Genomic DNA, 25,702 nt, shown 5'->3' on the forward strand with positions numbered 1-25,702 from the left:
ACACCTTGTTATCTCAGATTCTCCAATATCGGCAGTTCCTACTATCACAGACATTAGCTGACTGGCTTATGGTTACCTGTGTTTTTTGTCTTCTTCCTAATTTAAAATGGGTAGTACTTTGACAGTTTTCCATTCCTCTGGGACTTTTTCAGAATCTAAGGAACCTAGGAATATTACTATCAGTGCATACACCATCTCTGTAGTTACTTCTTTTAATATTCGAGGATGCATCACATCAGGTCAATCAGACCTATCTGTTTTAGACCTATTATTTTATCACGTTCATCATTATATTTGTTTCCTCTCCTCCTTTTACCCCTTTAAGTATTTAGTCATTTTGGAATGATGTTAGTGTCTCCTGCTATGAAGAGTGATGCAAAATATTTATACAACTCCTCTGCCATCTCCCCAATTTTCCCATTGTTTTCCCAGCCTTGTTCTCTCAGGGGCCTATTTCGTTTTGGCTTTGCTCTTCCTTTTTATATATTAAAAGAAACTGTTGTTGTCTCTCTTGGTATTACTTGCAAGTTTGCCCCCAACATTTATCTTCCTCCTCTCTTGCCACTACTGTTTGCCACAGTGTGTGTTTTTGTTTCTTTAAAATTGATGCTGTCTGTAACTTGCATGGTTAAACATAGTTGGATTATCTACTTCTTAAAATCCTTCTTCCTCACTGGGATTCAGTTCCCATATCACCCGTACATTTTGCAGTTGTGCTGTGTACGCCATGGTCTGGGCCTTCAGTATGTATGAGGAAGAACAAGAAGGCCTAATAATAACCTCTGGGGGATCCTACTTCCTCTATGCCAAAGATCAACCCTTCACCATTACTCTGTTTCCCGTCACCCAGACAGTTTCATATCCACGATGCTACTGTCACATTTATTCCATGAGCTTTAACGTTGTTCACACATCTATTTTGCAGCAATGTCTTGTGAAATGTCATCCATGTATCCTCATCAACCTTTTCTGTTTCTTCATCAAAAATATCAAGCAACTTAGTTAAACACAATTTCACCTGAACAAATCTGTTCTACCTTTGCTTCATTAACTCACATCTGGCAAAAATATCAGTTATAATCCTGTGCTGAATTTTTATTGGCAACTTTTTCCCCACAACAGACGTTAAACTGCAGCTGCCAAATTTATCTTTATACCTTGTTTTGAATGACAGTGTAACATTAACAATTCTCCAGTCCTCTGACCTCACTCCTATATCGAAGGGAAATTGGGAAGTTATGGCCAGTGCTTCTCCAATTTCTCCTGTCTGTATCCTTAGATGCAGCTCTACCAGTCTGGCTATCTTGTCAAACTTTGAGAAGTAAAGGTAACTTTTCCAACATATCCTCCTTATCAAGTGTCTGAACTACCTTCTCTTGCATTATGATCTGGGGAAAACCTTCCTCCTTGGTAAAGATAGATGTATTCACTTAATACTTCTGCCGTGCCCCTTCCTCAAAGTGTAAATATCTTTAATGGTGCTAAATATGCTCCACTCCTCCTGTTAGCAATCTTTTACTATATACATGCCAATTGAATACATTTTGATCCCCTTTTATATAAGAGCATGAGAACTAGGAGCGGGAGGAGGCCATTCAGCCCCTCAAACCTGCTCTGCTATTTAATTCAATCGTGACTGACCTCATTTCGGCTTTAACTTCACTTTCCTGCCCACTCCCCATAAACCTTCAACCCATTACTAATTAAAAATCTCCTCCTTCCATTTATTTATTTAGTACCCCAGGATCCACCGCACTCTGGGAGAGTGAATTTGACAGATCCATGACCCTTTGAGAGAAGTAATTTCTCCTCATCTCTGTTTTAATTCTGCCATCCATTATGCTAAGACTATGACCTAGATTGCCAACAGGAGGAAACGTCCATTCTGTGGCTACTTTCTCAATCCCCTTTAGCATCTTATACACCTCAATTAGATCTCCTACAATTCTGTACCTCAGTACATTTGTATCTAAGATGGCACCTTAAGTGGGACCTGGTAAATTTTTCACGTATTCATTTGAGTACATGCCACAATAGACCTAACTGAATTCAATTCAATTCCTAACATTCCTCTAAACTCCAGGAAGCCTAGACACAAACTGCTCAATGTGTATTCATTTCATCTCTGGAATCAATCTAGCAAATCTCCTCTAAACATCCTCCAATCCAAACACATCCTCCTCAAGTTAAGGGGACCAAAACTGTACACAATACTTCATGTGCCAGTCTCTTCTCATATTCTCTCTTTGTTTCCCTCATTTACTTGTCCAGTTCTCTCCTCCTCTGTGGGACGTGGGCATCGTTGGCTGAGCCAGCATTTATTAAGGTGGTGATGAGCCACTTCTTGAACCACTGCAGTCCACCTGCTGTGGGTTGACCCACAATGCCATTAGGGAGGGAATTGACCCAGCAACAGTGAAGGAACGGCGATATATTTCCAAGTCAGGGATGGTGAGTGGCTTGGAGGCGAACTTCAAGGTGGTGGTGTTCCTATATATCTGCTGCCCTTGTCCTTCTAGATGGAAGTGGTCGTGGGTTTGGAAGGTGCTGTCTGAGGATCTTTGGTGAATTTCTGCAGTGCATCTTGTAGATAGTACACACTGCTGTTACTGAGCGTCGGTGGTGGAGGGAGTGGATGCTTGTGGATGTGGTGCCAATCAATAATGTTCTACATTCAATCTAATCTTTAATTGTAATTTCTGCCTGATGTCTGTCGAATGCGCATCTTTTTTGCTACTTCATCCTTATCTCCTTTGTCATCAAGGGAGCCTGAATTTGTTTGCCCTACCTTTCCCGTTTGTGGGAATAAACCTTGACTGCACTTGAATGAATTATCACACCTTTTAAAGACAGCCCATTGTTTGAGGTGATGTATGACCTATTTCTGATCCTGCTTCTTATGCTTGTAGATATATCTACCTCTTTGACCAAGTACTTGATCACCTGCCCCAACATGTCTGACGCCTTTTCAAATATTTTCTTCTCTGAAAGAAGCTTTGGAATATGTTACTATGTTAAAAGTGCTATCTAAATACAAGTTGTTTTTCCAGTCCAACGTCTTCAACGTATGTGCAGGCACAATGGGCCTGAATGGCCTCCTTCTGCACTGTAACCATTCTGTGATAGATTCCAGTGGGATGGTGACATTGACCTGAGTCCTCATCCCATTCTGCTTGCTCCATAGTGACTAAACTTTGGGGTATCCAATTGGACCGTGGGCCAATGGCCAAGGAGAGCTCCCTCTTTAAAGGGGGGCCATGTACATGGTTTGGATGAATTGTTGCTTTCATGAAAATATTCTATTTATCTCGGTTAAAATCCATCTGCCGTTCCTTTTGTTCATCCATTCAGTTAGCCTTTCTCTTCCATGCTTATAATTGTGCCACAGAGCTTGGTGTCAAACACAGACTCCACTGGCAAATATGATTTGATTTGATTTATTGTTGTTACGTGGACTTAGGGACAGTCAAAAGTTTTGTTTCGCATGCAGTACAGTCAGATCATACCATACAAAGATCATCGGCTGACTGAACAAAGCAAGGAATACAAAGTTATGGCTACAGAATGACAGAATTCGAATTGAGGTTTAAAAGTGCAGAACAATTGTAAGCAATATGAGAATAAGATCTGCTGTAGAGAGCTTGCAAACTGTTGCCCTGTGTCGGTGCCATTTTAAATCCAATTGCAGTTGAACACATTACCACATGGAGTTTTATGAGGCAAGTGGCATAAATGCATTTAAGCACATGAGGGAGAAAGAAATAGAGGGTTATATTGCTGGTATAGGAGTCTGGTGTGGAGCAAGATATAACGTTGGGGGTTTTGAACTCATGGCATATAGGTTTTGGTTTGTGCCTATGGTTTGGTTTAATCATTAACTTGTCAGGCCTTCTGGAGCCATGATTTTTTTTAAAGTGTGAGATAAGTAGTTCCTGGAGTGTAACGGGATTTTGTTTGCATTGGAAGAGTTTTTTACAATCACAGTGTTAACAGTGCAATCCATTAGGCTGCCAATTAGAAGGACTCAGTTTTTTTTTGTTGCTCAGGGGAAACGCCTCTAGATTGGAAAGCCTTTTGCTTTCTGTTTGTAGAAGTCCTAGTAGACGTTATATGTGTAAAACAGTTTCGCCTGAGGAATGGAGATGGTTTAGAGCTGTTAAGAAATACGTTGTTTGAGCGTTAAGAGTTTATTTTTAAAGTTCCTGATCAGAAGTGTTTTTTTAGAACTCTGAAGAAATTATTTGAAGCTGTGAAAGTCTAATCTCAGTTACGTGGATATTCCAGGAAGAAGCTATCAACCTTGCAAGGCAGGGAACAGAAAACCACAGTTAAGTCAAACCTTATAGATAGGAGGGAGAAGGAAATTCTCTAGTGCTTGAATGCTACAAAAGGGTGCAGTTGAAATAAATGGAGTATTCTATTTTAATGTGTTTCAAATTCTTGAGAAACACAGGGACAAGTTTAGGCCATTCAGCACATTGAGCCTGCCTCACCATTCAACATGATGATGGCTGATTGAACAATTTAATGCCATTTACGCACCCTATCCTCATCATCCTGTGCATCACTGATAATCAACAATCTGTACACCTTTACTTTAAACATACTCAAAAAAGGAGCTTCCACAGTTCCTTGAGGCAGGGAATTTCAAACATTCGCAAACCTCTGAGAAAAATTTCTCTACATCTCAAAACTACATGGACTTTCCCTTACTTTTAAATTGTGCCCCCTTGTTTTAGACTCCCTGCCCAGGAGAAATATCTTTGCTTCTGAGGAAGGGGCACCGGACCCGAAACATTAACTCTGATTTCTTCTTCACTGATGCTGCCAGACCTGCTGAGCTTTTCCAGCAACTTCTGCTTTTGTTCCTGATTTACAGCATCCACAGTTCTTTCAGTTTTTATTTAGGAGAAACATCTTGTTTGTATCTACCCTGTCTAGCTCTTTAAGTATTTTGTGTTATATGTAAATAGCTTGGTTCATTCAAATTTATCTTCTTTTCTTTTATGTAATAAACTTCCATTTCATTGTTAAAACCAGATCTGCAGCATTGCATGCCAGTGTTTCAGTGAAAGACCACCTTGGTAAATTTAAAGAGAAAACATGATATGATCTATCAAGCCAGATTTCAGCCTGGGATCTGATTTGTCCATTAGTAACATTAGTTGTGATCACAACAGGAGCATTGGCCAGCTGGGCTAATTTGACCTGTGTCTATGCTGTGGCTTCTGTGTTCTTCAATACAATCACAGCTAGGGACAAGAATAGGCCATTCAGCCCTTCAAACCTGTCCCACCATTTAATTAGAAAATGATTGCCTTTTTTTCAGTCCAAAGATGTGCAGGCTAAGTGGATTGGCCATGCTAAATTGCCCGTATTGTTCAGGGATGTGTAGATTAGGTGGGTTATGGGGGGATGGGTCTGTGGGATGCTGTGAGGTTCGGTGTGGACTTGTTGGGCTGAAGGGCCTGTTTCCACACTGTAGGGATTCTATGATTCTATGATTTTTCCTCCATCTAGTTCTTGTTCTGTCTGAAATGTTACGCCAATTAGCCATATTGTAGACGATTGTTTGAATTATTCTCTCTCTCTTCTCAAACACAAGGGCCCAGAAGAAGACCACATCTGTGTCCCTGACAATAGGATCCCCTCACTCAAAGGGAGCAGCAGGTTCCAATGAAGTGCAGCAAGTCTGCTCTACGCTGGTTCAATCCATCTCCATCCCAGCCCCACAGGTACAGTGAGCAACAGAACAAGTAGTGTTCATTGTGAGCGAGCTTCCTGTGTGTCTTCTCGTTGACTATTGCCTGTTTTATATTTTTTATTCACTGATAAAAATTTTGTCCATGTGTGTGTTTGTGTATATGTATGCACATGTGTGTGTGTGACTGCATATGTATTTGTGCATGTGTGTGTGTCTGTCTGTCTCAATGGTAGGTCCTGTTAGTTGTGCACTTAGTTGGGGTGGAGTGCTGTACTGTTGGAGAAAGGCTGTCTTTCAGATGAGATGTTACACTGACATCTCATCTACCTTAACAAAAACAAAGTTGCTGGAAAAGCTCAGCAGGTCTGGCAGCATCTGTGAAGGAGAAAACAGAGTTAACGTTTCAGATCTGGTGACCCTTCCTCAGAACTGATGGTGGCTGGGAAAACGTCAGTTTACATGCAGAGAATAGGGAGGTGGGTGGGGTAGGGAGTAAGTGACAGGATAGAGCCCAAAGAGAGAGAAAGACAGTTGGACAGACAAAGGAGTTGCTAACGATCAGGCTGGGAGGGTGAGTAGTTGTTAATGGGGACTGTTAGGGACTAACAACAGGGAGTATGTAATGGCAGGCTATGTGGTAACAAGGCCTGGTGTGTGGGGTAGGGGGCTGGGACATGGGAACATCTACGTTCTGCTCGCAAAAAAAACCCTGAACTACCTGTTGCCTGCCACTTCAATGCACCACCTTGCTCCCTGGCCAACATCTCTGTCTCTGGCTTGCTACAGTGTTCCAGTGAAGCCCAACACAAGCTGGAAGAACAACACCTCATTTTCCATTTGGGGAGCCTACAGCCCTCTGGACTCAGTATTGAGTTCAATAATTTTAGGGCCTAAACTCTCCCATGTCCCAGCCCCCCACCCCACACACCAGGCCTTGTTACCACATAGCCTGCCATTACACACCCCCTGTTGTTAGTCACTGACAGTCCCCATTAACAACTATTCACCCTCCCAGCCTGATCGTTAGCAACTCCTTTGTCTGTCCAACTGTCTTTCTCTCTCTTTGGGCTCTATCCTATCGTTTACTCCCTACCCCACCCACCTCCCTATTTTCTGCATATAAACTGATGTTTTCCCAGCTACCATCAGTTCTGAGGAAGGGTCACCGGACCCGAAACGTTAACTCTGTTTTCTCCTCCACAGATGCTGCCAGACCTGCTGAGCTTTTCCAGCAACTTTGTTTTTGTTCCTGATTTACAGCATCTGCTGTTCTTTTGGTTTTTATCTCATCTACCTTCTCAGGCTATGGTAAAAGGTCCCAGGCCACTGTTTGGAAGAATACCTTGGGAGTTCAGCCTACTGTCCTGACCAGTATTTGTCTCTCAGTTAACATCACATAAAAGGAAAGATGGCCTGGACAGTAATCACCTTGCTTTTCATGGAACCTTGGTATGTGTAAATTGGCTGCCACCCTTTCAACACTGGAGCAGTGACCAGTCTTTCTATTTATAATATTGTCTGCAAAGCATTTTGAGACATCCTCGGGCTGTTAAAGGTGCTACATCAATGAAAATTTATCCTCTTCAGCTGACTGTGATGCACATTTTCAGGTTTTAGCTGTATACGGAAGTGTATCCATAAGATCTCATTATGAGGCTCGGCAAACTGACTTAATGACTTAATTGAGGTGTACAAAATAATGAAGGGCCTGGAGTGGAGAAAGAAGACTTGTTTCTGCTCCTGGAGAGGTCACCCAAGAACACTGGTTTAAGGTGACCATATAAGGAAAGAATCTTTTCACCCAGTTTGATGTTTGAGGAGAAATCCTCAACACATTTGTAAGGAGATCTCAGTTATCTGTAAGAATAACAGCGTGATAATGGCAGGGGATTTTAATTTTCCAAATATAGACTGGGACTGCCATAGTGTTAAGGGCTTAGATCGAGAGGAATTTGCTAAGGGTGTACAAGTAATTTTCTGATTCGGTATGTGGATGTACCTACTAGATAAGGTGCAAAACTTGACCGACTCTTGGGAAGTAAGGCGGGGCAAGTGACTGAGGTATCGGGGGGAGCCCTTTGGGACCAATGACCATAATTCTATTAGTTTCTAAACAGTGATGGAAAAGGGTAGCCATGATCTAGGAGATAAAGTTCTAAATTGGAGGAAGGCAGATTTAGATTGTATTACCAAGAAATTTCAAAAGTTGATTGTGGCGGATATTCTTTTTTCTATTCATTTGTGGGATGTGGACGTCGCTGGCTGGCCAGCATTTCTTGCCCATCCCTAGTTGCCCTTGAGAAGGTGGTGGTGAGCTTCCCCCTTGAACCGCTGCAGTTCTCCTGCTGTGGACTGAACCACAATGCCATTAGGGAGGGAATTCCAGGATTTTGACCCAGCGACAGTGAAGAAACGGCAACATACTTCCAAGTCAGGATGGTGAGTGGCTTGGAGGGGAACTTGGAGGTGGTGGTGTTCCCATATGTCTGCTGCCCTTGTCCTTCGAGATGGAAGTGGTCATGGATTTGGAAGGTGCTGTCTGAGGATCGTTGGTCAATTTCAGCAGTGCATCTTGTAAATAGTACACACTGCTGCTACTGAGCATCGGTGGTGGAGGGAGTGAATGCTTGTGGATGTGGTGCCAATCAAGCGGGCTGCTTTGTCCTGGATGGTGTCAAGCTTCTTGAGTGTTGTTACAGCTGCACCCATGCAGGCAAGTGGAGAGTATTCCATCACACTCCTGACTTGTGCCTTGTAGATGGTGGACAGGCTTTGAGGAGTCAGGAGGTGAGTTACTTCCGGTAATATTTCTAGCTTCTGGCCTGCTCTTGTAACCGCTGTGTTTATGTGGACAAAGACGAGATAAAAAAAAGTCCAGAGACAGTGCGTTTCTGTTAGAGTGAAGGGCAAGGCTGGTATGTGCAAGGAATGCTGGATAATTAGAGAAATGCAGGTTCTGGTCAAGAAAAAGAAGGGAACATATGTCAGGTAAAGACAGTAGAGTTCGAGTGAATTCCCTAGAAGAGTATAAGGGCTGTAGGAGTATACTCAAGTGGGAAATCAGGAGGGCAAAATGGGGACGTGAGATAGCTTTGGCAAATAGGTTAAGGAAAATTCAAAGGGATTCTACAAATACATTAAGGACGAAAGAGTATCAAGGGAGAGAATAGGACCCCTTAAAGATCAGCAAGGCCGCCTATGTGTGGAACTGCAGGAGATGGGGGAGATACTAAACAAGTATTTTGCATCTGTGTTTGCTGTGGAGAAGGATATGGAAGATAGAGAACTCGAGGAAATAAATAGTGATATCTTGAAAATTGTCCATATAACAGAGGAGGAGGTGCTGGACATCTTAAAATGCATAAGGTAGATAAATCCCCAGAACCTGAACAGGTATACCCCAGAACTCTGTGGGAAGCTGGAGATGTAATTGATGAACCCCTTGCTGAGATATTTGCGTCATTGATAGCCAAAGTGAGGTGCTGGAAGACTGGAGGTTGGCTAACGTAGTGCCACTATTTAAGAAGGGTGGTAAGGAAAAGCCAGGGAACTATGGACCAGTTAGCCTGACACCATTGGTGAGCAAGTTGTTGGCATGGATAGGGTGAACAGCCAAATTCTTTTCCCCAGGATAGCGGGGTCCAAAACTCGAGGGCATAGGTTTAAGGGAAAGATATAAAAGGGACCTGAGAGGTAACTTTTTCACATGGAGAGTGTTGTATGCATGGAATGAGCTGCCAGAGGAAGTGGTGGAGGCTGGTACAATTACAACATTTAAAAGGCATCGGGATGGGTTAGGAAGGGTTTAGCGGCATATGAGCCAAATGCTGGCAAATGGGACTAGATTCATTTAGGATATCTGGTCGGCATGGACCTCTATGACTCTATGTCATTTAAAAGGTGCCTGGACCTGCTCCTGAAACTGCATAGACTGCAAGGATAGGGACCAAGTGCTGAAAAGTGGATTTAGAACAGATGGCTAGCTTATTCTTCCACTGCTGAGATGTGATGGGCTGAATGGTCTCTTCCTGTGATTGATTGATTTATTGTCATGTGTACCGAAATACAGTGAAAGGTTTTGTTTACGAGCGGTACAGGCAGATCACAGCAAGCAAAGGATTTACAAATCAAAAAGACATACGGGTTACATTGCAAGTTACATTATTTGAGGCTGGAGTCCATTCAACAGTCTGATAATGGCCAGAAAGAAGCTGTTCCTGAATGATTGTGCGTGTGTTCAGGCTTCTGTATCTTCTGCCTGACAGAAGAGGTTGTAGGAGGTCATTACCAGGGTGTGATGGGTCTTTGATGATGTTGGCTGTCTTTCCGCGGCAGCGAGCTGTGTAAGTGGAGTCCATGGATGGAAGGTTGCCTTCCGTGATGTTCTGGGCTGTGCACACCACCTTCTGTAGTTTCTTACAGTCCTGGGCAGAGCAGTTGCCAGACCAGGACATTATGCACCCGGACAGTATGCTTTTAGTGGTGCATCTGTAGAAGTTGGTGAGGGACCTTACGGACATACCAAATTTCCTGAGCTGCCTGAGGAAGAAGAGACGTTGTTGTGCCTTCCTGACTTGCATTTATGTGGGAAATCCAGGACAGGTCATCGGCTATCGTCGTTCCGAGGAACTTGATCTCTTTACTCTCTCATCTCAGTTCCGTTGATGTAGATGGGCGTGTGTTGTCCTCCTTTCTTTCTGAAGTTGATGATCAATTCTTTAGTTTTGCTGACATTGAGAGACAGATTGTTTTCATTGTACCATGTCACCAAGCCCTCTGTCTCCCTTTTGTATTTTGACTCATCATTGTTAGATATCCGTCCCACTGCAGTGGTGGCGTCAGTGAACTTGTAGATGGCGTTCTTTCGGAATTTGGTAACACAGTCGTAGGTGTACAGGGAATACAGTAGGGGCCTGGGGACGCAACCTTTGGGGGCCTCCAGTGTTGAGTGTTATTGTGGAGTTTTCAAAGATTTTCTATCCTATCTAGTTGTCCCACATCAAAGTTTTTAGACTTGGCAATGTTTGCCAACACTGAAACTAGAGGCAGCTGCTCCTGCTTCCTCACTTGGAAAGGCACACGCAGGCCCTCAGAGAAGCAAAGGCTTACTGGTATTTCACTGGACTATTCATTCGTAGGCCCATTAATTCAAACCTAGGTTCGATTCCTACCCCAGCAGATGGTGGAATATGAATTCAATTTTTTTTCTAAAATCTGGAATTAAGAATCTACTGAAGACCATTGTCAATTATTGGAAAAACCCATCTGGTTCACTAATGCCCTTTATAGGGAAGGAAACTACCATCCTTACCTGGTCTGGTCTACATGTGAGTCCAGACCCACAGCAATGTGGTTGACTCTGAACTGCCCTCTGGGCAATTAGGGATGGGTAATAAATGCTGGCCTGACAGTGATGCCCACCCAAGGAATAAATAAAACCCTCTACTTCATTGTGTCACGTGCAAGGCACATGTACACAGAGCAGGTGCAACAATGAAAGGAGGTTCTGCAGCAAAGACATCTCTAGGACTGTTTGGGAGTGGGGAGTGGATTTCAGACAGGGAGGGTAATTGGAAAGGGGGGGACAGATTTAAAATATGGCCGGATGGGGATGGGCAACTGGATCAGTAAAAGGGGGATCAAAGGGGCTTCTCCCATTTCCCATTCTTCTCCCCAGCTTTCTCCACACAACACCCCCACACTCCTCCACCCCACAGATGCACAGTCTTTCTTTTACACCCATGCACACACTCAGTCTCTTACACACACACTCTCACACACACGCATACACACACACACACACACACACACACACCTTGGAATCCCTCCTCCCAGATCATCCCCACTCCCACTCCCTCCCCCCATCCACCTTCCAGATTCCCACTATCCTGAAACCATGCAGCGAAACACTTTAATGAATCTCATTCACTAACACTGTGTAAACATCTCCCTAGAGCACACTGCACATGCTCCCAGTGTCAGCAGTAACAGCGTTTATGTTTAGGAGATAGTAGGAACTGCAGATGCTGGAGAATCTGAGATAACAAGGTGTAGAGCTGGATGAACACAGCAGGCCAAGCAGCATCATAGGAGCAGGAAGGCTGACGTTTCGGGCCTAGACGTTTTACCGCACTGGGCTTTCCCCTGCTCCACAGTCATATGACAGAAATTATCCAACTCTATCAGAACTGGCGCAGTCAATTCAACAGTGGCCTTGAGGTAATGTATTCCCATGGTTATGTGGCAAATAACCTCAAATAACCTCTGGTGTCTGACTCCGCTGGAAGTGGAAATGGGTTCCCAGTATTTAATCTAGCAGCACCACCCCCCACCTCCAACAAAACACAGCTTCCCTCATAAATGTGATCCAATTCTTCTTTAACCTTTTGTGCTCTGAGGAAAACAACCTCAATTTCTCGACTCCTTCCAGCTTCTCAAACAACCCCGGACACTGTACTTTGGGAATGGTAATGCGGCCATGAGAAAAGATTTACGAAATTGGTTCCAGGGATGTGGAAATTCAATCACGTGGATAGATAGGAAAAGTTGGGACTGTTTTCATCGGAACAGGAGAAGGCTATTCAGCCCATCAAGCCTGATTGGCCCTTCAACATGTTTATGGCTGCTCCAGCACTTTACGCCACTGATAATCAAACATTTATCAAGCTCGGCTTTAAACATTCTCAAAGTCTGAGCTTCTTCAGCCCTCAGTGGGAGAGAATTCCAAAGATGCACCACCCATGAGTAAAACAAAAATTAATCATCTTGGATCTACATGGCATCCCTCTTTATTTTTAAATTGTGCTCCCTGGTTATAAACTCCAAAACTGGAAGAAACGTCTTCTCTGTGTCTACTCTGTCTGTCCCTTTAAGAATTTTGCTGGTTTCAGTGAGATCGCATCATTCTTTGATCCTGTAGTGAATACAGACCCAGTCTGCCCAACCTCTCTCCATAGGACAGTTCCACCATGTCAGGTACAAGTCCGTTGAACTTTTGAAGAAGGGTCACTTGACCCAAAATGTTAACTCTGTCTCCCCATAGATGCTGCCAGACCTACTGTGTTTCTTCAGCACTTTAGGTTTATATTTCTGATTTTCAGCATCCACAGTTCTTGTGGTTTTTCCATTGAACTTTTGTTACACTCCCTGTATGGTAAAATGATGAGGCATACATAGAGTGGATAGTCAGAGACTTTTTCCCAGGCGGAAATGACTATTACGAGGGGGCATAATTTTAAGGCGATTGGAGGAAGGTATAGCGGAGATGTCAGAGGTAGGTTCTTCACACAGAGAGTGGTGGGCCTGTGAAATGCACTGCCGGCAGTGGTAGTGGGGTCAGATACTTTAGAGACTTTTAAGCGACTCTTGGATAGGCACATGGCGGATTGTAAAATGGAGGGTATGGAGGGTAGATTGATCTTAGTAGGATAATAGGTCGGCACAGCATCGTGGGCCGAAGGGCCTGTACTGTGCTGTACTGTTCTATGTTCTGTGTTCTATGTTCTTAATATCTTTCCTTAGGTAGGGAGATAAAACTGTGCTCCTTTGAGAATAGAAGGTTTGTGAGGAGATTTGACAGAGATCATCAAGGTCATGATGTATCTGGACAGAGTAGATAGAGACAAACCATCCCCAATGATTGAGGCAGATTCAAGGGAATTGGGTCATTTGAGGGAGAATTCCTCAGGTAGTAGGAAGGAAAGAGAAAGCGGGAATGTGATTGGCTGAGTTTGCAGAGAGCCAGTATTGACATGATGGGCCGAATGGTCGTCTGTGGTTCAGTAATTATTCTCCTGACCCATTGTTCAAGCCAACCCCTAAGCAGAAGGCAAATCTGAGGGAGCAGTTAGACTGGGTTTGTCTGAGACCAGTGTAGGGACTCAGAGGAGTCGATCAGAGGAAATTGTTTCTGTGGGTGCGATCGCTGCAGGGAGCAACAGTTTTGTCACAAAATAAATATTACTAATGATGATTATTGAGGAGTGGCAAATGGAGTTTAATTTAGATAAATGTGAGGTGCAGCATTTTGGAAAGGCAAATCAGGGCAGGACTTATACACTTATTGGTAAGATCCTGGGGAGTGTTGTATGAACAAAGACACCTTGGAGTGCAGGTTCATAGTTCATTGAAAGTGGAGTCGCAGGTAGATAGGATAGTGAAGAAGGCGTTTAGCATGCTTGCCTTTATTAGTCAGTGCATTGAGTTTAGGAGTTGGAAGGTCATGTTGCAGCTTTACAGGGCATTAATTAAGCCACTTTTAGAATACTACGTGCAATTCTGGTCTCCCTGTTATAGGAAAGATGTTGTGAAACTTGAAAGGGTTCAGAAAAGATTTACAAGGATGTTACAAAACTAGAAGTTGCTGGAAAAGCTCAGCAGGTTTGGCAGCATCTGTGAAGGAAAAAACAGAGTTCATGTTTTGGGTCCAGTGACCCTTCCTCAGAACCAGACTGGAAACATGAACTCTGTTTTTTCCTTCACAGATGCTACCAGACCTGCTGAGCTTTTCCAGCAACTTTGTTTTTCTTCCTGATTTACAGCATCCGCAGTTCTTTCAGTTTTTACAAGAATATTGCCAGGTTGGGAGGGTTTGAGCTACAGGGAGAGGCTGAATAGGCTGGGGCCGTTTTCCCTGGAGTATCAGAGGTGAGAGATGACCTTATAGAGGTTCATGAAATCATGAGGGTAAATAGACAAGGTCTTTTCCCCAGGGGAGTCCAAAATTAGAGGGCATAGGTTTAAGGTGAGAGAGGAAAGATATAAAAGGGACCTAAGGGGCAACTTTTCACGCATAACGTGGAGAGTATATGGAATGAGCTGCCAGAGGAAGTGATGGAGGCAGGTACAATTACAACATTTAAAAGGCATCTGGATGGGTATATGAATAGGAAGGGTTTAGAGGGATATGGGCCAAATGCTAGCAAATGGAGTTAGATTAATTCAGGATATCTGGTCAGCATGGACGAGTTGGACTGAAGGATCTGTTTTCGTGCTGTACATCTCTATGACTCAATGATAGCCCTCCATTGCTCAAACCCATTGAATATAGGAGTTAGGATGTCACACTGGGTTTGTACAGGGTGTTGGTGAGGCCACTTTTGGAGTACTGTGTACAGTTCTGGTTGCTCTGCTATAGTAAGGATATTATTAGATTGACGAGGGTGCAGAAAAGATCTACAACATTGGAGGGTTTGAGTTATAAGGAAAGGCTGGATAGACTGGGACATTTTTTCACTGGAGGATAGGAGGTTGAGGGGTGACCTTATAGAGGTTTATAAAATCATGAGGGACATAGACAAGATGAATAGCAAAGGTCTATTGCCTAGGGTGGGGGATTTCAAAACTAGGTGACATATTTTTAAGATGAGAGGAGAAAGATTTAAGAGGGACCCAAGGGGCAACTTTTTCACACAGAGTGTGGTTTGTGTGTGGAATGAACTGCCAAAGGAAGTGGTAGATGCTGGTACAGTTACAACATTTAAAAGACATTTGGACAGGTATATGAATAAGAAAGGTTTAGAGGGATATGGGCCATACGCAGGCAAATGGGACTAGTTTAATTTGGGAAACTTGGTTGGCATGGACGAGTTGGACCGAAGAGTCTGTTTCCTTGCTCTCTGACTCTTGGGTCCCAAAGGAACACAAAATCATGGTATAAATTGCTTGCACTGGCCCTGCAGTTCTACCTTGTAATTGAGTAAGGTGAGTGTGGTTAGCCTGTGTTATATGGTTAAGGCTCAGTTCGGAACTGAGAGGCCCCAGAGCTCCCATTGCACTTAAATCTGTCAAGCTTCGAATGTGAAGGAAATTCCAACAGGTGCTGGGTTGCTACAAATCCCTGACGAGGAAAGATACAGTTTATAGTCCGTGACCACTTGGCTATAGATCACGCTGCGTTAGAGCTTCGTGCAAGCTACTTTGTCTTGTGTTACTCCTGTCTGTTGGTGACCCGTCATTAAGTTGTTTGCAGCGAAGAGCTGCCTTGCGTCTACGTGGCTTGTCTCTCAAACATGCAACTGTAGCTGACAAACCTCCTCTCCAAGCACCCAGCTTGTGGCCTTTTGTTCTTGCTGACTCGCTTAAGTACACCAGCAGATGTGGAAAGCTTCCTGTCTGTAAATAACAAAGTGGCAAAACTGGCTGCTATCAGAACCTTCACAATTCCTTCTCTGTGTGTGGCACAGCAGCCTGAAATTGGTTTGGCAGAGGACACGGTGCTTTCACTCATGTTTGTTCCTTTTTTGTCTCAAATTTAAGGTGCAGAGCCCGACATCTTGCCTGCAGATCCAAGATGGAGTCTCCCCACCTGTGTTTACAAAGGTCAGTCTTGTATAACCCATTGTAGCCAAAAGTCTGTTGGGGCTGGGATCACGGGGAGAGTAAAAAGTCCAAATTTGTCTGATTTGTGTCACGGCCACTCGGTGAGGCCAAGTGTAAGAGGTTCTATCTAGGTTTGCTGGGAACTGATTTATCTGGGGGGGTTACAGAGGTCAGCAAGGTGGGGGAGAGTATGAGGGGTGGGGGGAAGGTAAGGCATCACTGAGGCCTTGCTTCACTCGTTTTGTTGCACATGTATGCAGTAAAGGGTTATGGTGAGCATCATTCACTCATACCTCACCCAACAAGTGTGTGCCTGGTCAGTCAGTGTGACCCACAATTGAAGAAAGGTTCTGAAGAAGGGTCACCTAAGAAGATAGCCTGGACCCTAACTTTTTCTTATTTTATAGGCAAGTGCCAGGCTTTGCATTCCAGATGCAATTTGGTCAAACTAGCAGTGTTGAGGCAAACACACACTTTATTCATACACTACAGTTAAAATACAAAAGAAAGAACGTTACAATGGCTCAGTGGTTAGCACTGCTGCCTCATTCCACCTTCAGGTGACTGTCTGTGTGGAGTTTGCACGTTCTTCCCCGTATCTGCGTGGGTTTGCTCCGGTTTCCTCCCACAGTCCAGTGATATACAGGTTAGGGTGGATTGGCTTTGCTAAATTGCTCATAGTGCCAAGGGATGTGTAGGCTAGGTAGATTAGCCATGGGAAATACAGAGTTATCAGGATAGGGTAGGTTGGGTGGGTCTTGGTGGGACGCTCTTTGGAGGCACAGCACAGACTTGATGCACCAAATGGCCTGCTTCTGCACTGTAGGGATTATAAATTGAAATAACTTAACTCTGTTGGAAAACTTAATAGAATAATAGATTATTTAACTACTAAACAGTAACTGTTCCAATCTAATAACATCCCATAAACACACCCTTAGCAAGGCAAATTCAGTAAAATAGTTTGTCTCACATACAATTCTCCACTCCAGGAGGAAAAACATCAAGGGAAAACTCTGAGCGAGAGAGGAGCAGGGAGAGATGTACTTCATCTTCCAAACTTTGCTTCAAGACCCCAGCAACTGCTACTGAGAAACTAAAACTAAAAGTTTTGGTTCTGTGGGAGTTTGACCCCACCCATTCAGGCTGCTTCTATTGTTCCAACTTTGTTTAAAAACCCCAAGGCCTCATAAACTGTTTACTTTATTGGCTCTGAGTAGACCAATCAGTGCCTCTGCTTTAACCTTTCTTCATTAAAAAAAATTCCAGGACAAAATATACCTCTTAAAACCATAGTATTGTCAAATCCCCAAACATTAACTCTGATTTCTCTCCACAGATGCTGCCAGATCTGCTGAGTTTCTCCAGCAATTTCTGTTTTTGCTTCTGATTTCTAGCATCCGCAGTTCTTTGGCTTTTTTTTGACCGCAATAAATGCAGAGAAAGAAGGGTGGGTGGAAAGTAAAGGAAAATGAAAAGCTAACAATTAAAGATAAATATTAAAGGAGAAGTAGCAGTGGAGATGTGGGAGGCTGAGATGTTATCTTCATTCAGTCATGAGGTGTGGACACCACAGATAAGGCCTGCATTTACTTCCTGCTCCTAAGTTTCCCTTGAGGAAGCTTGGGTCCAACCGAGTGGTTTGCAAGACCACTTCAGAGTTGCATGTAGGCCAGACCAAGTAAGGGTGGCAGATTTCCTTCTGGGAAAATCATCCATTCTGCAGTTTCGCAGAAGGAAATCCTGACACCATTCTTGCCGTCAGCTCTTTACTCCAGCTTAGTTTTAATGAATTGAGTCTAAATACCTCAGCTGCTGCGGTGGGATTTGAACCCACTACTGCAAAGGAAAGTGATCATTAGAGATTAAAAAAAAATACTGAAAGGATAAACAAAAGAAAATTCAAAGCAGACGTGGAAATTGATGAAGAACCTCTGGAGGACTGGCAGTATCTGTGGAGAGAGGAAGAGAGTTAACATTTCCAGTACAGTATGACTTTTTCCAAAAAAAAAGTAACTACGGATGCTGGAAATCAAAAGGAAGTTAGAAATTGCTGGAGAAACTCAGCAGGTCTGGCAGCATCTGTGGAGAGAGAAACAGAGTTAATGTTTCGAGTCCAGTGTGAAGTCAGTTCTGAAATCGTTCTGAAGAAGGGTCACTGGACCAGAAACATTAACTCTGTTTCTCTCTCCACAGATGCTGCCAGACCTGCTGAGTTTCTCCAGCATTCACTGTGTTTGTTTCAGATTTCCGGCATCTGCAGTATTTTGTTTTTACATAAAAAAAACACAATTCGAAGTCCAATCATTGGCATGGTATGGCATTCTGGCATCCTTGTTTTTGGGGAGCTGAGAGCAGATGAGTTAGAATCATAGAATCCACTAACTCTTTGAAGAGCATCCTTCCCAGACCCACCTGCCCCCATAACCCTGCATTTCCCATGGCTAATCCACCTAGCCTGCACATCCCTGTTCACTATGGGCAATTTAGCACAGCCAATCCACCTAATCTGCGCATCTTTGGACTGTGGGAGGAAGCCAGAGCACCTGGAGGAAACCCGCACAGAAACTGGGAAAAATGTGCAAACTCCACATAGACTGTAGCCTGAGGGCAGAGTCAAACCCAGGGTCTCTGGCGCCATGAGGCGGCAGTGCTAACCACTGAGCCACTGTACAATTCAAGCATTATCAGCATTCCTGCTTCTCAACCTATTTTCAGAAACTGTAAGCCATTGTTTAATTTCTAGATTCTTACCAGAATACAGATGTTTTCTATCAGCATGGGGATATCTGTTAATCATGGCTCTAACAGGAAGCCAGTCTCTGCAGGTTGGTGTTGGAAGCTACAGAGTTCTCGGAATACCTAGCAGAAACAGACCAGGAAGGGACAGAATCTCCAACCTGCCAATGTTTTCTGCAGAACAGGGCTGGTAACTCAAACAATGCCGCCATTGTCCTCAGCTTGAATTCCACGGTGGGTGTCAGGTCCTGCCTTGGCACAGTGCCCGGTACCTTTACCATCACAAACTGTGGCGTCTGTCTGAGCTGCTTTGCTCAGCTCCACATCCATCATGTCAACCTGAGGCAAACCCTTTCTGTGCTGCGACTCCAGCTCTGAAATGCTTTTGTCGCACGGGCCTTTCCTCGTTTTGGTGGTCCTGTCAGATTGGCTGCCTGTTCTGCAAAAAGCTTGCTGTCAATTGCTGTGCTTTTTGGAGGCTCAGATTTCACCCCCTCGCCCACCATTAACAGTACACCCCTAGCTTCCTGACATTGAGAAATGTTGTGGAGGTGCCGGTGTTAGACTGGGGTGGACCAGGTCAGAAATCACACGACACCAGGTTATAGTCCAACAGGTTTATTTGAAAACAGAAGCTTTCGAAGCCTCAGTCCTTCTTTCAGGTGTTAGTTGAGAGAGGTAGTATCAGACATGGAATTTATAACTAGAAGATCAAAGGTTCACACCACTGATGAGGATGTAGTAAACAAACCTGAGATGCTGTTAAATCTTTAATCAGTTAGAAGGTTTTAATTGATTAATATGTATGTGTACATGATTAAAGATTTAACAGCATCTTAGGTTTGTTTACTACATCCTCATCAATTTTTTATGTTTCTATGACTCAGGGACGAGAAGATGTAAGAGCAAAAGTAGACCATTCAGCCCATTGAGTCTGCTGTGCCATTAAGTGTGATCGTGGCATATCTGATAATCCTCACCTGCATTTTCCTGCCTTAGTCCTTGATTGCTTTACCGATTAAAAATCTGTCTCTCTCAGCTTTGTATATGCTTAATGACCAGCCTTGACAGCCCCCTGTGGTAAAGATTTACATGATGAGGGCATTAAGTGAGTATTATTTAAGCATCGTGTTTCTGGGACGGGAGTTTTGTGGGTTTAGTTGGAACTTTGAGAGTCGCCTTGGATACAGACAAAATGTCTACTCTTTATAGGACAATAAAGTTGTAGGAAGAGCAGGAAAACTGGGTTATACAGATAATGCTTGTCTCGCTGCAGGTCTTACAAGATACCAGTGCCTCTGAAGGCCAAGTGGTTGTCCTGGAATGTCGAGTTAAGGGGACCCCTCCCATCAAAGTACAGTGGCTGAGACAAGGAGCAGAGATTGAAGATTCTCCGGACTTCCGAATACTTCAGAAAAGTAATGAATACGTTGCAGACGCGAGTTCCACTCAGGTTTTTTTTTCTCGGCACAGTCCTCCCGAAACAACAGATTGTGGAATTTTATGTAAAAGTCAATTTTCCATGATCTCTCATGCTAGTTTTAAAACTATTCTGTCAGAACCAAATCGATTGCAGCCCCAAATCTAAGAAGTTACTGTGCAGGTTTTCAATCACTGCACCTTTTTTTGCAGGCCTTCAGGGAAAGTGCAGAAAATTAGGAGTTTTGTTGGTCACAAGGACACCAATAAGGAACATTTTAAACCCTGTCAAGTGTAATCTTTTTCAAGCTTTCCTAAGAAACTGACTCTTGTACATTAGATTCACTAGCGTTGCTTCTACATCTCATTTCCTTTTTAAGTCATCTTCAGTTAACATTGGTTTAATCACGTAGAAACTAGGAGCAGGAATAGGCCAATCGGCCCATCAAGCCTGCTCTGCCTTTCCAATATGGTCATGGCCAATTATGCCTAGTGAGTTAGACATTACCTCAAAATGGTCCTGTGTTCTTCAGACTGAACTGTGTTTGCTGTCTTAAATATAATAAATATTTTTAATATTTGCAAATACCCAATGACTGGAAAAGAAAGACATTCTGAAAACATATTGCAAAACTCCGGTTTTACATTCAGGAGTATGTGGAAACTTGATGATGTTTCATAAAAACCCATGCAAGTTTGGGTGTGGATTGTACCCAAAACAGAAAGTCTGCACCCAAGAGCTGAACTCGTTCACTTTGAAAGGACAGGAGCTAATTTGCTGTCTCTGCTTTTCTGTTCCATGTTACCTCCGTCCTGGTGTGATGCTCAGAGCCTCGATCAGCCACGGAGCCTGGTAAGGTCCTGCAATTGTGATCATCCTAAATATAGCAAGGTTCTTGAACATTGGTGGGGCCTGCTTATTGTCTTCTGTTCTTTGCTAACCCACTCTGTGGGGTGTACTTACCTGCCATGGACATCAGAGGTTCAAGAAGGTAGCTCACCACCAACTTCTTGAAGGGTAATTAGGGAATAGCTGAGTCAGCAATGCCCTCAGGCCCTGAATGGATAAAACAAAAATGACTCAGTTCAGGAAACCTATAAGACTCTATGGCTGTATAGTGTAGCAACACTCAGAGTTCTGTTGGATGGGGGATTCCATGATTTTGATCCAATGTCAATGAAGGAATGATGATCTGTCATGAGTCAGGACAGTGTGAGGTCAAAGAGTACGGTCAGGCTAGTTCCATGTTTAATTATTCAGCGGCGGTTCAGTGCAACTGAGTGATTTTCTGGGCAGTTCAGGGAGCAGTTAAGAATGAATTGCATTGCTGTGGATCTGTAGCCCCTGTGCATAGACAGTACGTTTCAAACTAATGCAACAGAAACAGAAATTGCTGGAGAAACTCTGCAGGTCTGGTGGCATCTGTGGAGAGAGAAAGCAGAGTTAATATTTCAAGCCCAGTGATCTTCACCAGAACTCAGTTTCTGATTTTGTTTCGGATCTCCACAGTTCTGTATTTTTTTCAAATTTATGTATTGGCTGACTCAACAATAAAAGAGAATAAATGAAGAAATAGGCTATTTAGTCCCTCAAACCTGCTTGGCTATTCAGCAAGTTCATTAGCTGACCTTCTACCGCGACTCCACATTCCCATTCTAGCCCCGTCTCCCTTAACTGAGTAGAAAATTCCAAAAATTCACAACACTTCAGAGAAGGCATGCCTCCTCAACCCCAGTCTAAAATGACCAAACTTTTATCCTAAATTTGTGATCCTTAGCTGTAGAGCTATTCAGGGAAAGCAACCTCCCAGCACCTACCCTATCAAGCCCTCTCTGAGTTTAATATGTATCAGTGACAGTTCCTTCTATTCTCCAAATATAACAGACCTGTTCTACCCAATCCCTCCCAAAAAGTTAGTCCTGTGATCCCAGAAAATCAATTACGCTGCCTTCCATATAGTCAATCCACAGCGGGCTACAATATGTCAAATTTTACTGTGCAATGTTTTAATTGATCTATGTTTGATCGTATTAGTCTGTTGGCTGATCTGTGTTAACATTGCTTGATTGATTAAATATGGAAGTAGCCTCTGAGAGCTAAAATAAACAAAAGCTTCCAGTGAATGACCTGAGAAACTAGACCTATGAAGAGGTGTGTAGATATCCTGTGATCGCTGAGAAACTTTAAAGCCCTGTAAATAAACCAAGACTTTGAATTAATCCTCTGCACTGCTGTGAGGTAAATCAAATCTATAAAATATACAACAAACTGGCGAAAACAGAATACAGAGATAGTAAGAATTGCCGACGCTGGAGTCAGAAATAACACAGTGTGGAGCTGGAAGAACACAGCAGGCCAGCATCAGAGGGGCAGGAAAGTTGACGAATACATGTTACAGAAGTCACAACATTGTTGTAATTCATTATTGGTACATCAGATGATATCCAAGTTGGACTTTCTCTTATATAACCTAGTGAGCTTTATCATTGATGACTGGTTAGGATCCCATCTGTGAGTCGAACATTAGTGTAAGTGTTGTACAGGAGTCCTACTCAATAGCAATTGTCTTGATACTTTCAGAAGAAGAAATCTGCACCCTGGTGATTGCTGAAACCTTTGCAGAAGATGCCGGAACGTTTACTTGCACGGTTACCAACCCTGCTGGCAACGTGTCTTGTAGTGCCCAGCTCACACTCAGGCCAGGTAGGTGATGTTGGTGATGTTTTTGCAGGAGAAGCAGTGAGAGGAAGCTGCTTCCTCTTAAACATAACGGGGGATCTGTCCTAGCCGAGTAATGTAAACCAGACCTTGTGTGTGATGCCTACGACATAAAACACTGAAGGGCAGAAAATTAAAAAGATACAACATTGAGGGATGACCCAATTTGAGAGGTTTGAAATTATTAAAAAAAAAGACTCTGATAGGAGGTGTAAAGGGAGCTTATTGCCTTGCATGGAAGATTGGGGATGTGTGGTGCCTCGATGAAAACAAGCTAAAAATTAATGTTTTTCTGCCTGTCTGTGTCTATCTATTTATTTAAAAATAAAATGTCCTGGAGCAACTCATGGAGAGAGAAAAACAGAGTTAATGTTTCAGGTCCAAAATGACCCTTATTATCTATTAGTTTGCTTATCATTGACTGTCTACCTCAATCTAGTTACCTGCCTATCTTCTCTATTCAGCTATCTCTATTTTGTAAGAATATAAGAAATAGGAGCGAGAATAAGCCATTCAGCCCCTGGAGTCTGCCAACCATTCTGTAAAATCGCAGCTGATCTGCTCTAGGCCTCAACTCCTCCATCATGTCAGCTCACCATAGCCCTCAACTCCATGATATTTCAAAAATCTATCTGCCTCCTCTTTAATTACTTTCACCTTCCTCTGATTTCCATCTGTCTTTGGCTCTGGCAGACTTCTCAATTTTAACTGCGCAGCCTGAAAAATACAATTAATTCCAATTCAGATGCCCGAAACCAAGTTCTGTCCTGAGCTGATTCATGTCGCAAAGTTGCCTCTGTTTGGGTCCTGTGTCACTCCCGGTCAGCATGAATCACAAACCTGCTCTGACTCAGGGGTCAGCGTACGCTCAGCTGACAAAACAAGGAAAGAAATGACTTTGTGTTTCTCCATCACTGGGTTCTCCTCTCCTGGCATCTCGAGGCACCTCACATGTTAAATTACTTTGGATTTACATGTTGACTGTTGGATGGGCGAATGTGACAGCCACTCTGTACCAGCAATGAGTTCAGAACCTACAGGTGGTTGTTTTGATTCAATGGGCTGAAGGGCCTTTTTTCTGTGCTGTGGGCCTCTCTGACTCTGTGACTCTAATGATAATAGCACACTGTTTGATAATCCATGCTGAGAGAAGACTGCCAGTCCTTATCATCTTCAGGTCCTCAACATTCAACTTCAACCAGCTAAAAATTCTGAAAAGGACAGGGTGGAGGGTTCCATCTCCAGTAACAGAAACTTATGTCTGAATATTGTCAAAAGTCTTTAACTTCTCCCGGGTGAGAGGAGTGTGCAACAGCCTCATTTTCTAATGTATCGAATACTCAGATGTCTGCTCCCATATGTAATACCGTGTTAGGGCTGTGAAAATTTATATAAAATTTACCCTCCTTAAGAGTCTACGTTAGTGATGTCTTCAACTGCTACACATGCCTGTTTCGTAGGCTTGTGGAGCAGTTGCCTCAAACATTAGATACAGCCTGATAATGACCAAATGTTCTGAGGTCATGGATTCAAATCCCCACCATGGGAAATGGTGAAATTTGAACTCAGTAAAAATCCAGAATTTAAAAATACAGCTTGTCTATTGGTGACCACATAACCATTATCAGTTTTATTAAAAAACCCATCTGCTTCACTACTTTAGGGAAGGAAACTGCCATCCTTACCTGGTCTGGCCTACATGTGACTCCAGACCCGCAGCAATGTGGTTGACCCTTAATTGTCCTCTGGGTAATTAGAGTCGTAGAGATGTACAGCACTGAAACAGACCGTTTGGTATAACTCGTCCATGCCGACCAGATATCCTTATTAATCTGGTCCCATTTACCAGCTTTTGGCCCATATCACTCTAAACCCTTCCTATTCATTTACCCATCCAGATGCCTTTTAAATGTTGTCATTGTACCGACCTCCACCACTTCCTCTGGCAGCCCTCTGTGTGAAAAAGTTGCCCCTCAGGTCCCTTTTAAATCCTTCCCTTCTCACCTTAAACCTATGCCCTCTAGTTTGGATACCCCCACCCCAGTGAAAAGACCTTGGCTATTCACTCTGTCTATGCCCCTCATGATTTTATAAACCTCTATAAGGTCACCCCTCAGACTGCGACGCTCCAGGGAAAATAGCCCCAGCTTATTCAGCCTCTCCCTATAACTCAAACCCTCCAACCCTGGCAACAACGTTGTAAATCTTTTTCTGAACCCTTTCAAGTTTAGCAACATCTTTCCCATAACAAGGAGACCAGGATTGAACACAGTATTCCAAAAGTGGCCTGACCGATGTCCTGTACAGCTGCAACATGATCTCCCAACTCCTGTACTCAGTACACTTATCAATGAAGGCAAATGTGCCAAATGCCTTTTTCACCACCGTGTCTGCCTGTGACTCCACTTTCAAGGAACTATGAACCTGCACTCCAAGGTCTCTTTGTTTGGCAACAGAGCGGCACAGTGACTCAGTGGTTAGCACTGCCGCCTCTCAACGCCGGGAACCTGGGTTTGATTCCACCCCCAGGTGACTGTCTGTGTGGGGTTTACATGTTCTCTGCGTGTGTGTGTGTGTGCGTATTCCAGTTTCCTTCCACAGTCCAAACATGTGCAGGCTAGGTTGGTTAACCATGGGAACTGTAGGAATACAGGGATTGGGTGGGATGCCGTTTGAAGTGTCAGTGTGTAATTATGGGCTGAATGGCCTGCTTCCACGCTGTAGGGATTTTATCATTCTGAGTTTGTTTAGATACGCACTGTGCTGAAATGGGGGCTTTATTAGCTGCATATGTAGGGCAG

The 25,702-nt window shown here is 43.5% G+C and overlaps 1 protein-coding gene across 1 annotated transcript in view; it reads left to right on the plus strand.

Moving 5' to 3' along the window:
- Positions 1-25,702, plus strand: part of LOC109921162 (palladin-like) — a 68,461-nt gene that overhangs the window by 38,878 nt on the left and 3,881 nt on the right. The window contains exons 4-8 of the mRNA XM_048594069.1: positions 5,606-5,735; positions 15,962-16,024; positions 20,040-20,181; positions 21,012-21,035; positions 22,764-22,886. Of these exons, the coding sequence (XP_048450026.1) occupies positions 5,606-5,735; positions 15,962-16,024; positions 20,040-20,181; positions 21,012-21,035; positions 22,764-22,886 (482 nt within the window). The remainder of the gene's footprint in view (positions 1-5,605; positions 5,736-15,961; positions 16,025-20,039; positions 20,182-21,011; positions 21,036-22,763; positions 22,887-25,702) is intronic.

Source organism: Rhincodon typus, chromosome 3 (assembly GCF_021869965.1).
Source record: "Rhincodon typus isolate 14 chromosome 3, sRhiTyp1.1, whole genome shotgun sequence".
In the NCBI taxonomy this organism is placed as follows: domain Eukaryota; kingdom Metazoa; phylum Chordata; class Chondrichthyes; order Orectolobiformes; family Rhincodontidae; genus Rhincodon; species Rhincodon typus.